The following is a 15156-nucleotide window of genomic DNA, read 5'->3' on the forward strand; positions in this document are numbered from 1 at the left end:
GGTATGCACGCCATGTGTTTACTACGCAGATATATATCATCTGTGTGAATAATGGCCACCACCATTTCTTTGACCTTATCCTCGTCCTATAAAGTGATATCTGCTTGTCCAGTAGATATATGCCACCCATATGGGCATTGTATTCTTCAATGATATGTGGCAGTGTAACAGATATTTCCTTTTTTTTTTGCTCGTGAATATCTTTTTGTAGAACTCGAGGAATAATAGTACTGTTATTTGTCACTACACATACTGGTTTGTTGTCACTCCATTTCACAACCAGAACTTCATTCTCTTTGTCAAATCTGTAGTCATAGAATCCTCGTTCCTTCCTTTTGCCATTCTTTTCGAGTCAATCAAAGGACATGCATTAGTTCGGATCTCTGTTATTGTTCCTGCAGCTTTCATTTTACTCTTTCCGAGTGTGATCAGTGTGTCAACACTGGTGAAAAAGTTGTCAAAGAAAAGCTTATAATTCGGATACTCTGATTCTGGAATCATGCTGGTTAGTTCATTTATTACCCTTGCACCTAAAGGCTCCTGTTTGTTGTCAGTCTTGCCACAGTATGGTGAAAAATTATAAAGAAAGCCATTGGAACTTGTAAGACACCAAATTTTATATCCAACTTTGATAGGCTTTTCCCTCAGAAACATTTTAGCTGAATGTTTGCGATAATAATGTACCATTATTTCATCAGTTGAGAGTTCTGAATGAAATACGCCAAATTTACCAAATTCCTATTTCAGCATTTCAAATTATAACCTCAGTTTGTACATCTTGTCGTTTCTGTCTATTTTGGAGTTGTCATTGAGATGAATGAATCTCTTTATTTCCCAAACCTATTTCTTGACCCGGAGTTGAAGACTAAAGGAACACCGACATCAGGAGCCTGTTCCCAGTACTTATTCTTGTGGGGAAGCTTATGATAACCACTCAGAAGTAATACGCCAATAAATAATTTTAGTTCTTCTTTGGTTAGCAGAAAATTTATTCTGTTATGTTGGCAAGAATAAATTTCGCTTTGTTCAATAATAGTATCCATTAGTTTCTCAGAAAAAAAATCCTCAAACACTTGGGGCACTGTGTTATTTTCTAGACATTCCGCATCATAATGTTTGTTGCTCTTCCCTGGTTCACTATTGTTTGTGTACGTTGGTTGACATTTATACCACTTACATATATATTTTTTTGTAGATAACATACCACTTTCTCCTCCACCTCCCAACGCTTTCCTTCTTTTGGCTTCTGGATGTACAACTGTAGCATTAACTTCATCTCAGCTGGTTGTGAGTTCTAAAGTACCGGCGTCATCTTGTACAACAGTACATTTTCGTCAGTGTCTTCTTCATCTGTTATTACATCTGCATCGGGTGGAATAATCGCCAATTCTGTATATCATCTTCATCGTCACTCTCTTGATGGTTCTCTAGTTCTGCTAGAATTTCTTCAAATGTAAGTTTACGTGGCATGTTTTTGTCCTGTTGGAATCGTAAAATTCGAATAGAATATGAAAAAAGCAGATATAAAGAACATAAAATGCAATTCTTCTCTGTATATTACGTGTATACAAGAATAGGGCACATCAACAATAAATGATAGTATGATTATATTTATATAATAGAGGGAAAAACACACAGGGAGAGGGTAAGGAATCATTCCAATCCCGGGAGCGGAAAGACTTACCTTAGGGGGAGAAAAGAACAGGTATACACTTGCACACACACCCATATCCAACCACACATACACAGACACAAGCAGACATTTGTAAAGGCAAAGAGATTCGGCAGAGATGTCAGTCGAGGCAGAAGTACAGAGGCAAAAATGATGTTGAAAGACAGGTGAGGTACGAGCGGCGGCAACTTGAAATTAGCGGAGGTTGAGGCCTGGCGGATAACGAGAAGAGAGGATATACTGAAGGGCAAGTTCCCATCTCTGGAGTTCTGACAGGTTGGTGTTAGTGGGAAGTATCCAGATAACCCGGACGGTGTAACACTGTGCCAAGATGTGCTGGCTGTGCACCAAGGCTAGTGTAGCCACAGGGTGATCCTCATTACCAACAAACACTGTCTGCCTGTGTCCATTTCCCCCCTGCGGGTTCGAGGGTTAGAATATGCCCGCGGTATTCCTGCCTGTCGTAAGAGGCGACTAAAAGGAGTCTCAACTGTTTCGGCCTTTAATGTGATGGTCCCCATTAGGGTTTGACCTCCATTTTTCCAAATTCAACAGAAGTAAGAGCCTTTTGGGGAAGGACCCCTTACGTGGTGCACCATCAGTCCTCTGTGCCCTAAGACCTTGGCACTCTTTATCGTCTGGGCCTCGTAACTGCACCCTCCATCCCTCATTTTGGGCATACACACCTGATGGATTGTGTAAGTTACGCCCTTAGTGCATCATCATCTGCACCCACGATCACTGTGGACTACCCATGGCACCCAAAATCCAGCACGGTAGCCAGCCCGTTGTGGTGGGGTCGTCATGTACCCTCTAGGTTGTAGCCCCCTGACAACACAGGGATCGTACTGCCGATGCCTGAGCTGCCGCCTCCCCACGTAAGCCAAGGAGTAGATGCCCGTCTCTCCGGGGCATCAGGACTCCCGGCAACGGCCATCCTGCTAGGTGGCCTTTGCTGTGGCTGGGTGCCACCTGTGGGGAGAGCCCCTGGTCGGAGTGGGTGGCATCGGGGTGGATATCCCGCAGTGAAATGGGTACAATCTCAATCCGGTGGTCGCATGACCACCAACGTCTCTAAGCGCAATAAAGTAGACTTTAACGCTGTGGCATGTAACCCCAAATCGTCCCCTTCCCTAGCCACGCCCTGGGAGGGACGCAGGGCTGCGGACAGACAGGAGCCATATTCACCGTGATATCTTGTGTGCAGCAGAACTGATGGGGATTCATTTTTGGGGACTAAGCCTCTGTTCTTTGTGACCCATCTTGAAGATAAGTTCGGGGAAGTGGCCTCTCTTTCCAAAATGCGGAGCGGGGCCATTTTGATACAAACACCTTCCTCTGCACAGTCAAGGGCGTTGCTCGCCTGTGAGAAGCTTGGTGACATACCCGTTAACGTCACTCCCCATAAGTCACTAAATTTTGTCCAGGGGATTATCTTTCATAAAGATCTTCTGCTACCGTCTGATGACGAGCTACGGGAGAACCTGGCACGACGAGGTGCACACTTCGTTCGTCGTGTCTTTAGGGGACCCAAGGATAATAGGATTGCTACCGGTGCTTTCATCCTGGCCTTTGAGGGCGACTGCTTGCCTGAGAAGGTCAAGGTCATGATCTACCGGTGCGATTTCAAGCCCTATGTCCCGCCCCCTATGCGATGCTTCCAGTGCTGGAAATTCGGACACGTGTCCTCCAGATGCACTGCCAGCCCCACATGTCGCGATTGTGGACAACCTTTGCATCCAAGTGCTCCGTGTGCTCCACCTCCCACCTGCGTTAACTGTGGGGAGCATCATTCTCCCTGCTCGCCAGACTGTGCAGTCTACCATCAAGGGCGGAAGATACAAGAAATTAAGACCCTGGACCGTTTAACTTACCAAGAGGCGAGGAAGAAATTAGAATGGCTCAACCCCACACCTATGTTGAGGAGTTATGCTGCTGTAACACTGCAGCCACCAGTTCCTGCAAAGACTCCTTTGACAGTTGGCCAACCGAACAGTCACGTTTCACCTGCCCCACCACCGGTGGGGGCCACTCTCTATTCCACTCCTCCCAAAACACACAGTTTGGGAGCAGTGCGCCCCAAGCAACCGGGGACGTCGGTCCCCACCTCTCAGCCGGAGCGGCGACAGCCCTGTCCGGCTCCTCAGCCGGGGAAGCGACATCTCTCTCCGGCTGTTCAGCCAGAGACGCAACAGCCTCCTCCGGCCTCACTTGTTCGGAAGGGATCCCTTGGGGGAGTCCCTTCCAAGGACTTCCCCAGTGTCTCACAAGACACTAGCCAGTGGCTGAAGAAGCCACCAGCTGCTGGTCGAAGGGCTTCACGCCCTTCCTCTGTTCCTGATAATGCGTCAGGAAAGCCCACCCAGCATGCCAACCCTCCTCCGAAAGACAAGAGAGAGAAGAGGAACCTCTCCAAGAAGGATAAGGACCCAGTGGTTCCCGCACCAACGCTTCCTGTCAGCTCAGCCTCTGAGGATGAGGTCGAGCTCTTTGCGTCCCCTGATGACCTGGATCTCGCCGTCTCCTCAGAAACGATGGCCGTAGCGACATCCGTCACTCAGTCGGTGGTAGCATGTGACCCTGCCCAGTAATTTGCCTTTTCAGTGCCTGAATGCCTCTACAGGACACGCTTTGTACAATGCTCCAGTGGAATTGTGGCGGTTATTTTAGCCATCTACCTGAGCTACGTCAGCTTGTAAGCTTGACACCTGCTTTATGCATTGCTCTCCAGGAAACCTGGTTCCCGGCAATGCGGACCCCTGTCCTCCGTGGATACAGGGGTTATTACTGCAACCGAAGCACTTACAATAGTGTGTCAGGTGGAGCCTGCGTGTATGTCCTTACCTCTGTATATAGTGCTCCTGTGCCCCTTCAAACATCTTTGGAAGCTGTGGCTGTCCGCGTAAGGACTACCCAGGACTTAAACGTCTGCAGTGTCTATCTCCCTCCAGGTGGTACAGTCTCCCTGACCGAATTGGCTGCTCTTGTCGCCCAACTTCCCACGCCTTTTCTTCTCCTTGGGGATTTTAACGCCCACAATCCCTTGTGGGGTGGATCGAAGATTACTGGCCAAGGCAGAGATGTCGAGAATCTCATCTCCCAACTTGACCTCTGCCTCTTAAACACTGGCGCTGCCACGCGTTTCAGTGTGGCGCATGGCACGTTCTCGGCCATAGATCTGTTGTTGTGCAGCCCAGGGCTTGTACCATTGGTCCACTGGAGAGTCCATGACGACTTGTGTGGTAGTGACCATTTTCCCATCTTCCTTTCACTACCCCAGCGTCGATCCCATGAACGCCTGCCTAGATGGGCATTTAGCAAGGCAAACTGGGAAACATTCTCCTCTGCTGCCACTGTTGCATCTCTCCCCCACGGTACCATCGATGTGGCGGTTGAGACACTGACTGCAGCAATTGTTTCCGCTGCGGAACGTACCATTCCTCGTTCGTTAGGGTGCCCCCGGCGAAAGGCAGTGCCTTGGTGGTCTCCGGAGGTCGCTGAAGCCATTACAGAACGTCGGCGGGCTCTTCAGCGACATAAGCGGCACCCGTCTTTGGAGAACCTAATTTTCTTCAAACGTCTCCGTGCTCAGGCACGGCGGCTCATCAAGAGGCGGAAACAGAAGTGCTGGGAGAGGTACGTTTCCACCATTGGTTCCCGTACTTCACCCTCCCAGGTGTGGATGAAGATTCGGCGCATCTTTGGAGTGCAGCACTCTACAGGTGTCCCAGGGCTTACCATCAAGGGGGCGGTATCCACCGATGCTGATGCAATCGCCGAGCATTTCGCACAGCACTATGTTCGGGCCTCTGCGTCGGGGAATTACCCGCCTGCGTTTCGCGCGCTTAAACGCCGGGAGGAAGGCAAACGGCTTTCTTTAGCTTCTCACCACCCTGAGACGTATAACGCCCCATTTAGTTTGTGGGAGCTCCAAAGCGTCCTGGCACAGTGCCCCGATACAGCCTCTGGGCCAGATGGCGTCAACAATCAGATGCTCAAACACCTGTTCCCGGTCTGTCAGCGATGTGTTCTTGCCATCTTCAACCGCATATGGGGCGATGGTGTCTTTCCGTCGCAGTGGCGAGAAAGTACCATCATTCCGGTGCTGAAGCCTGGTAAGGACCCGCTTACTGTGGATAGCTATCGACCCATCAGCTTGACAAATACTCTGTGCAAGCTACTGGAACGTATGGTGTGTCGATGGCTGTGTTGGCTGCTCGAGTCTCGGGGTCTTCTGGCTCAGTGCCAGAGCGGCTTCCGTCAGGGCCGTTTCACCGCCGATACTTTGGTCTTTCTTGAGTCTGCAATCCGCACTGCTTTTTCCAGGCGCCAACACCTTGTCTCCGTCTTTTTCGACCTCTCCAGAGCATATGACACGACGTGGCGGCACCATATACTCGCCACGTTGCACGGGTGGGGTCTCCGGGGCTCTCTCCCCATTTTTATTCAGAATTTTTTATCTGTTCAGACATTCCGCGTTTTAATTGGCACATCCCATAGTTCACTTCATATCCAGGAGAACGGCGTTCCACAGGGCTCAGTATTGAGCGTGCCCCTTTTCCTTGTGGCCATTAATGGCCTTGCAGCAGCAGTTGGGTCGTCTGTCTCACCCACGTTATATGCTGACGATTTCTGCATCTTGTTCAGCTCCTCCACCATTAGTGTTGCAGAACGTAGGTTGCAGGGGGCCATACGCAAGGCGCAGGCATGGGCCCTAGCTCATGGGTTTCAATTTTCTCCTGCGAAGACTTTTTTTATGCACTTTTGTCGGTGTCGAACTGTCCATCCCCACCCTGAGCTCTATCTTCAGGATGCCATGCTCAGGGTTGTTGACACTTACCGTTTTCTGGGATTGCTGTTCGATGCCCGGCTTACTTGGCTTCCACATATTCGTCAACTCAAGCGTCAGTGCTGGCAGCATCTGAATGCCCTTCGCTGCCTCAGCAACACAACTTGGGGTGCCAATCGTAATACGCTGCTGCAGCTCTACAAAGCCCTTGTGCTGTCCCGGCTTGATTATGGGAGTGTGGCGTATGGCTCAGCGTCGCCCTCAGCGTTGCAACTGCTGGACCCCGTTCACCACTGTGGGGTTCGACAGGTGACAGGAGCATTCCGCACCAGCCCTGTGGACAGCATACTTGTGGAGGCAGGTGTCCCTCCACTGCGATTGAGGCGCCAACATTTACTGGCCGCTTATGCTGCCCATGTTTTTAGCTTGCCCGGGCATCCAAACTATCGTCTCCTGTTCCCGCAATCGGTCGTCCATCTTCCTGAACGTCGGCCCCGGTCAGGTTGTACGATCGCAGTCCACGTCAAAGGGCTTCTCTCCGGGCTTAGGGTTTTTACAGTTCCACCTCCTTTCCGGGCCACTTTGCGACACCCCCATGGTGTGTTCCTCAGCCTTGCCTTCGGCTCGACTTGGCACAGGGCCCGAAGGACTCCGTCCCTCCAGAGGCCTTCCGCTGCCGTTTTTATTCCATCTTGGCCACGTATCAGGGCTCTGACGTTGTATACACTGACGGTTCGATGGTTGCTGGTCGTGCCGGATATGCGCTTACTCTAGGGGACCATTCTGAACAACGTTCCTTGCTGGATGGCTGCAGCGTTTACACAGCTGAGCTGGTCGCCATCTTTTGTGCCCTAGAGTATATCCACTCCTGCTCAGGTGAGTCCTTTGTTATCTGTAGCAATTCCCTGAGCAGTTTACGAGCTCTCGACCAGTATTTCCCTCGTTCTCATCTGGTGATGGCTGTCCATGAGTCCCTGCATACTCTTGCACGTAGCGGCCGCTCTGTGGTCTTTGTGTGGACCCCAGGCCATGTTGGGATCCCCGGCAATGAGAATGTTGACCGCCTGGTGAAAGAGGCCATCAGTAAACCACCTCTGGAGATTGGCCTCCCGGCGACTGATTTGCGGGCACTATTACGCCGCAAAGTTTTCGATTTCTGGGACACTGAATGGCGCAACCTGCCCGTGCCAAACAAACTCCGTCATATCAAGGAGACGACGACTGTTTGGCGGTCATCCCTGCGAGCCACCCGCAGGGACTCAGTCGTCGTTTGTTGGCTCCGCATTGGCCACACCCGACTGACGCACAGTTATTTACTGTGTCGTGAGGATCCTCTTATTATGCGTTCAGTTAACTAAGTAGAAATTAGTATTATCTTATCTCAGTGAGGAACTTGAAACTTTCAGGACAGGTCAGGAGCATGTAGAGGTGCTCTTCCTCTACTTGAAAAGAACAGTTGACCATGCACTGAGTAGATAGGTTCCTAGTAGAACAGTTCATAATGGGATGGAACCTCCGTGGTATACAGTCACTGTAAAGAAAACGTCTAAAGGAACAGAGATTACTGCATAATAGGTGTAAAACAAAGTGTAGGATTATAGATTGAGAGACGCTGGATGAAACATGTTTGGCTGTCAAGAGAGCAATGCATGAAGCCTTCAATGGCTACTGTAGCAGAATACTGTCAAATGACATTTCACAAAATCCAAATAAATTCTGGTCGTATGTAAGGCCTGTTAGTGGCACAAAAGTTAGTGTCCAGTCCCTAGCAAGTGAGACAGGAACTGATATTGAGGGTAGCAAAGTAAAAGCTGAAATTATGAACTCGATTTTCAAATGTTCCTTTGCAAATAAAAACCCAGGAGAACTGCCCCAATTCAATCCTAGTACACTGAAAAAATGAATGAAATAGGTATTAGTGTCAGTTGTGTTGAGAAACAGTTGAAATCATTAAACAAAGCTCCAGACCCCGATGGAATCGCCGTCAGATTCTATATTGAATTTGTGGCTGAGTTATCCTCTCTTCTCACTGTAATCTATCCAAAAAACCTTATCCAGTTTTTGGAAAAAATTACAGATCACACCCGTCTACAAGAAGGGTTGTAGGAGTGACAAAACTACCATCCAGTAGCCTTGACATCGATTTGTTGTAGATTCTTAGAAAATATTTTGAGCTCAAACATAATGAGGTATCTCGAACGGAACTACCTTCTCAATATCAACCAGCATGGTTTTCAAAAACATAGATGATATGAAATCCAACTGTCACTTTTCTCACATAACTTGCTGAAAGCGTTGGATCAAGGCAACAGGTAGATAGTGTTTCTTGATTTCCTAACAGTATTTGATTCTGTTCCACACCTACACTGACTATGAAAAGTACGATCATATGGGGTATCAAGTGAAATTCGTGACTGGATTGAGGACTTTTTGATAGGAAGGACACAGCATGTTACCTTGGATGGAGAGTCATCATCAGATGTAGAAGTAACTTCAGGTGTGCCCCAGGGAAGTGTGTTGGGGCCCTTGCAGTTCTTGCCCATTAATGACCTTGCTGTAAATCAGGATTTTTGCAGATGATGCAGTTATCTGTAATGAAGTGCTATTTCAGAGAAGCTGCATAAATATTCAGTCAGATCTTGATGAGATTTCAACATAGTGCAGTGATTGGCAACTTGCTGTGAATGTTTAGAAATGTATAAACTTAGTATCCTGTGACTATAATATGGGTGAGTCACTGTCGGAATCTGCCAACTCGTACAAATACCTGTGTGTAACACTTTGTAGGAATATGAAATGGCATGATCACATAGGTTCAGTTGTGGGTAAAGCAGGTTGTAGACTTTGGTTTATTGGTATAATAATGGGGAAGTGCAATCAGTCTACTAGAGAGATGCTTACAAGTCATTCGTGTGACCCCCCCCCCCCACCATAGACTATTGCTAAAGTGTGTGGGACTTGTACCACATAAGACTAGGAGGAGACATTGAATGTATACAAAGAAAGGCAGCATGGTCAGAGGTTTGCTTAATCCATGGGAGAGTGTCACAGAGATACTGAAGGAACTGAAATGGCAGACTGTTGAAGACAGGTGTAAACTATCCCAAGAAAGTGTATTAGCAAAGTTTCAAGAACTGTCTTTAAATGATTACTCTAGGGATATACTACAACCCCCCACATATTGCTCTCACAGGGGTCGTGAAGATAAGATTATAATGATTACTGCTCACACAGAGGCATTCAGACAAATTCAGACAATCATTCTTCCACGCTCCATACATGAATGAAACAGCAAGAAACCCTGATAACTGGTACAATGGGACTTACCCTGTACCATGCACCTCCTGGTGGATTGCAGATTATAAACGTAGATGTGAACTGACAGTCTCTTACATGTGCATGAGGGAAACAGCTAATCACCTTTATTTTACCAAGACAAAAATTATGATTTACTAAAGTTTCAAACCTTGACAGGAAATAATGGATTAGGCTGTCCATAAATTATAAACTAACATTATTGTGATGATGGAAAATCTCATATAAAGACGTGAAACAAATACTAACAAAGAGATAGAGGGGCTGGCCAGTACAGCCAATAGATACACAAAACATAACAGAAAATTTACGTATCCTAGCTTTTGGAACTTTGTTCCTTCATCAGGGAGGAGAGAGGGGAAAGAAGGGGAAGAAGAGAAAGTGGATTCAGTTACTCACAACCCAGGTTATGAAGCAACAGGGTAGAGGTAAACAGGGAGGGTAGCAAAGATGGAGGCATGGGTGTATACTCTACAGTACGTCAACATGTTGCCTTGACCTGTTTGATCACCAGGTCTGGCTCCAATTCAGTGCACACGGGACATCGTTGAACAACTCCAGTGTCTCCCAAAAACAGCATTAACCATCCCTGTTTCGATGACAATGTGAAACAGGCATGGAACTTCATCCCACAAACTCATATCCAGCACAATGCATGCACGTTTGCATGCTTACATTCGGGCAGTTACACTGGATTTCAATGTATTACTGTATCACATTTGCAATGGTGTATCTCGCACTTATATTATCCTGTGATCTTGCGACGTTAATCACTTAAATAAGTTACTTAGACATATATATTCCTGAAATTTCATTACTCTACGTTAATTACTTTTTGGTGTTGCAATTTTTTTTTTTTTTTTTTTTTCAGTGTACATGATGACTACAATAATACATTATAATGTTTCTCCAGTGGTTTCAACATTAACTTTTTAACAGAAAAGATTTTGCTTACAGTTCATTTTTAAGTTAACATTTCTAAACTTTTTAACAATCCATATTAAAGCTAGCAATAGTAACTATATTAATAATTGCTACTGTAAACAGTTACACATATGGACATCAGTTTTGAATAATGGGTTTTGAGTGTAAATAATGTTTTATGTAAGTGTTTGTATTGATACTTAAAATTAAATGTCATGTAATGAATGTCGAGATACTCATATAAAAAGTTTTGTTGGATCAAGTTATTTACGAACGCGATGTACTGTGTTCTTCCATTAGAGAATGTGACTGTATTGTTTATCGGTTTCATTACAAAATGCTAATAAGCTTTTAGTTAGAAAACCTTCTATAACTAGAATTATTAATATGAGAAAAATAGGACCAATGAAAGAACGGAAGATCAGTTGCAGAAACAAGAGTAGCTCTGAATTGCAAGAGTGGTTGCTTTTCCCACACATGTAATTAACTGGCATTATCGCCACTATTAACTTACCATGGTTTCACATCTCATCTGTTCATTGTTCCCCATGTCCTGCCCTTCTGTTCCCCCTTCCTAGTAGATCATATATGCCTCTGTTACTGTAATCGATATGTAAACTATATTTATCACATGACCTTTTTTTGTTACAGGTTGTAATATTTGACATTGCAGCTTTTGAAAATGGAGCTGGATGTTGTGCCCTCTTTCCTATTGGAGTGTTTCTCTGTGATCAGAATTGGAGGCAGACAATTCACTTGAACGTCCATTGCTGTTGGTGATGTCTTTGAATCATGTTGTTTCTTTGTGATTAATAAAAAAGTTATACAATCCAATGGTTTCTTCGCCTTGTCTTTAAAAATTCCAGACCTATTGTTCAAACACATATTTTGAGAGTTATGCATCTGAGCCTTTTTGTGGAAAGTGCGTTTCACACATACTTTCAAGATAAAATGAATAATGACCCCCATTTTGTGTGTTGGGGAAGATAATTTGATACAGCTAAATGCATATACGGGTACACACATTTGCTCGCGCCTGAGACTAAGTGAGAGTGATTCAAAGGAAGAATTCACTACTTTTTACCTACTTTCTGAATAACTCGTACTCTCGTCAGAAATCTCACACTGCAAAGTTGATTAGATAAAGGGACAAAAATGAGATTAAAATATAATTTGAAAATCAGAAAAAATAACCACTTAGTGTTTGTGTAATACTTTACGGCAAGTGTAAAATTAATTTTTAAACATTGGGAAATCTGGGATGGAATAACAATAATATGAAATAGGATAGCTTTCTGCTCCCCACCTAGAGGAGACTCTGAGTGGCAGACTGGCACATTGAAGGAAGATTTTTAGATATTAGAAAGTATGGGACAGTCCTCATCAAGCAGGTGTGGTGGTGTGAGGCTGGGGTGGGAGCAGGTAAAGGCCTAGATATGTGAGACAGAGAGACTAGCAAAGGTTTAGGTAACGGGGTTTACAGGAGTGAAGAATATGTCGCAGCTAAAGTTTCTAGGCTTCGTTCCTGTGGCCCCACACCTCAATGCCCTCCACTGCTCCCATTCCAATCTCACACACTGTTACTGTCCCCCTAGTACACCTCTCTCTGTCTGTCCACCTCCACACTCCCAACCAGCAGAGACTCCCTATGCTGAGGTGGACTCTGTCCATTAGATTACACTCGTAAGATAAAAATAAACATTATGCAGCATGAAAGAATTATCTGTGTGGGATGGAAATATGTAGATGTGATGTACGTGCACAGACAAAAAAAAAAAAAAAATTTACAATGTCAGAAAAATTGATTGATTTATTCAAGAGAAAGAGCTTCACAAATTGAGCAAGTTGGTCCACCTCTGACTCTTGAGCAAGCTTGGCATTGATAGATTTGTTGGATGTCCTACTGAGGGACATCAAGCCAAATTCTATCCAAGTGGCACATTGTATTGTCTAAATCATGAGCTGGTTGGGTGGCCCTGCCCATAATGCCCCAGACATACTCAGTTGGGGAGAGATCCCGTGACCTTGCTGGCAAAGATAAGGTGTGGCAAGTATGAAGACGAATTGTGTGTGGGCAGGCATTATCTTGCTGAAATCTAAGCAAATGATGGCTTGTCATGAAGAGAAACAAAATGGGGTTTATAATATCGTCAACAGATGTCTGTGTTGTAATGGTGACACAGATGACAACCAAAGGGGTCCTGTTATGAAAAGAAATGGCACAGTAGACCATCAGTCCTCGTTTGGCTGTATGGCAGCCAGCAGCCAGGTTGGTATCGCACTGCTATCTGGTGTGTCCCCAGGCACGTCCCTGGTCTGGAATTGCATTGACTGGAATATAATTGGCTTCAGTGATGAATCCCACTATGAACTGAGCCCCAATGATCAGCACAGATGTGTCTGAAGACCCCCCAGACGGTGGGATACCACCGTGAATGTCACATCCCATACGGTCCAACTACCAGGACTGATGATCTGGGGTGCGATTTCTTTTCATAACGGATCCCTTTTGGTCAACAGACGACTATGCTGTAGGGGTGACATGGATGTCACCCCTACAGCATAGTTGTCTGTTGACAGTACTGCACATCCTATTTTGTTTCCCTTCTTGGCAAGCCTTACATTGCTTACATTTCAGCAAGATAAAGCCTGTCCGCACACAGCTTGTCCTCATGCTTGTCAAACCCTACCTTGGCCAGCAAAGTTGCTGTATCTCTCCCCAATTGAGAATGTAAGGAGCATTATGGGCAGGCCGTTAGACCACCTCGGGATTTTGACTATCTACAGTGACATTTGAATAGAATTTGGCATGATGTCCCTCTGTTGGACATCCAACAACTCTATCAGCCAGAGCCAAGCTTGTATAAGGGCCAGAGGTGGACCATCTCATCCAATTTGTGATGCTCTTTCTCTTGAATAAATCATCCAGTTTTTTCTGAAACTGTAATTATTTTTCTGTCTTCACATGTATGTCACATTTACTGATTTCAGCCCTATTTGGTATTTGGATAATTCCTTCAGTACCTAAGTGTTTTTTTGAGTATATAATATCTGACAGTTTCTTTTTTTTTTCAGTATGCTTGTCTGCTGCACATTGCCTGCTCTAACTGGTGAGTAGCAATCTGTCCTATTTCATATTGTTAGAATTAACTTTTGACACTCAATATTTATGATGCAAGCAAACTGTTATTGCCACTTGACATGATGGTGAATGGTACTCTGTTAGCCATTGGCACAAATGGATTGACATGATAAAACAAGGGTCCACAGCTTTTACAAACTTCTTGGATGTGATAAATACTGCTTACTGCTGACAATACTTTTGTTAATTACAATATTGATCGTTTGTTATTTTCAAGCATACGTGTCAGGTGCTACGACACCTTTGAACTACTGCAAATGGACAAAGATGACCAGACTCATTTCTCTTCAGTAGAAACAACTATCGACAAGAGAAGAAACTTGATGTCATTCAAATCTACTTTTTCATTGGTAGAGATCTTTCACTCATGGGATTAGCAGCAGAGATTAAAAAGAAGCAGCAGCAAACAGATCCAAGGCATCCATTGTTTGGAACTCATGTTCTTCCATCACAACTCCTTATAATAGTATCAGCTCTGGAGAACTAAGTCCCGATTCATTTTCTTGTAACAAAATAGACTGTCATTACCTAGCAGTTAAAAATGGGAAGCTTTACATGAATGTCCTACATGCAGTTTTTTTATACTTGTGCTCTTTGAGTTCCTGTCCTAGAATACATTAAAATAAAATATTAAAAAATGTGTAAATTAATCTTTGAAACAATCCAAACCTTTCAATGGAAACCAGGAAAGACTTAGAAACATTATAATTTAAAAAAAAAAAATCAAGGAAAGGTAATGTAAGGAACAATCAGGGAAAGTCTGCTGTACCCTTCCTGTTGTGTACTGTGTTATTGTTATTCTTAATTTTTTAAAATTTGATAATGGCCATTAAAGACCACGCAGAATAGCAATTGCACATTACTAGAAGCTGCCTTTGCATTCTTCCTCCAACAGCCCGTTGTATTTGCTCAGTGTAGAAGCCTTTAAAGTTGTAACTCTGGTCGGTCTGAGATGCCGCTTAGATTTAATCTAGTCTGCCAAAGATCCCTTTGTCATTCCCCTGTAGTACGTCAGAAACTTTAGGGTTGTTTCCAAGAGTATTAAAAATCTGTTTTGTCAACCTGACCTTAAAACTTTAGTCTTCCTGACTCGACAGGTGCAGGCAGTATTTCTCGATTTCTGAACAGCTTTTGACTTAGTGCCAGATCGATGCTTATTATCAAAATTGCTACCGTGAGGGGTATCGAGTGAAATTTGTCACTGGAATTGAGGATATTTTGGTAGGAATGACTTAAATGTTATCTTGGCTGGGGAGTCATCATCTGATGTAGAAATAACCTCAGATGTGTCACAGAGAGGTATGTTCATGTACA

The 15156-nt window shown here is 44.9% G+C and overlaps 1 protein-coding gene across 7 annotated transcripts in view; it reads left to right on the forward strand.

Moving 5' to 3' along the window:
- The window catches only part of LOC126471511 (uncharacterized), a 51697-nt gene extending 37256 nt beyond the window's left edge, over window positions 1-14441 (forward strand). For 6 of the 7 annotated variants that reach the window (XR_007586318.1, XR_007586319.1, XR_007586316.1 and 3 more), the window contains one exon: window positions 11352-11534. Coding sequence is in view for 1 of the 7 variants with exons in the window: in XM_050099732.1 (XP_049955689.1) it covers window positions 13776-13810; window positions 14060-14219 (195 nt within the window). In the remaining 6 variants the exon portion in view is untranslated. Of the gene's footprint in view, window positions 1-11351; window positions 11535-13775; window positions 13811-14059 lie in introns of those variants that run through there. The other variant, XM_050099732.1, reaches the window with a different exon arrangement.
- The last annotated feature ends 715 nt before the right edge of the window (window positions 14442-15156 follow it).

The sequence above is a fragment of the Schistocerca serialis genome, chromosome 3 (assembly GCF_023864345.2).
Source record: "Schistocerca serialis cubense isolate TAMUIC-IGC-003099 chromosome 3, iqSchSeri2.2, whole genome shotgun sequence".
NCBI classification, from domain to species: Eukaryota; Metazoa; Arthropoda; class Insecta; order Orthoptera; family Acrididae; genus Schistocerca; species Schistocerca serialis.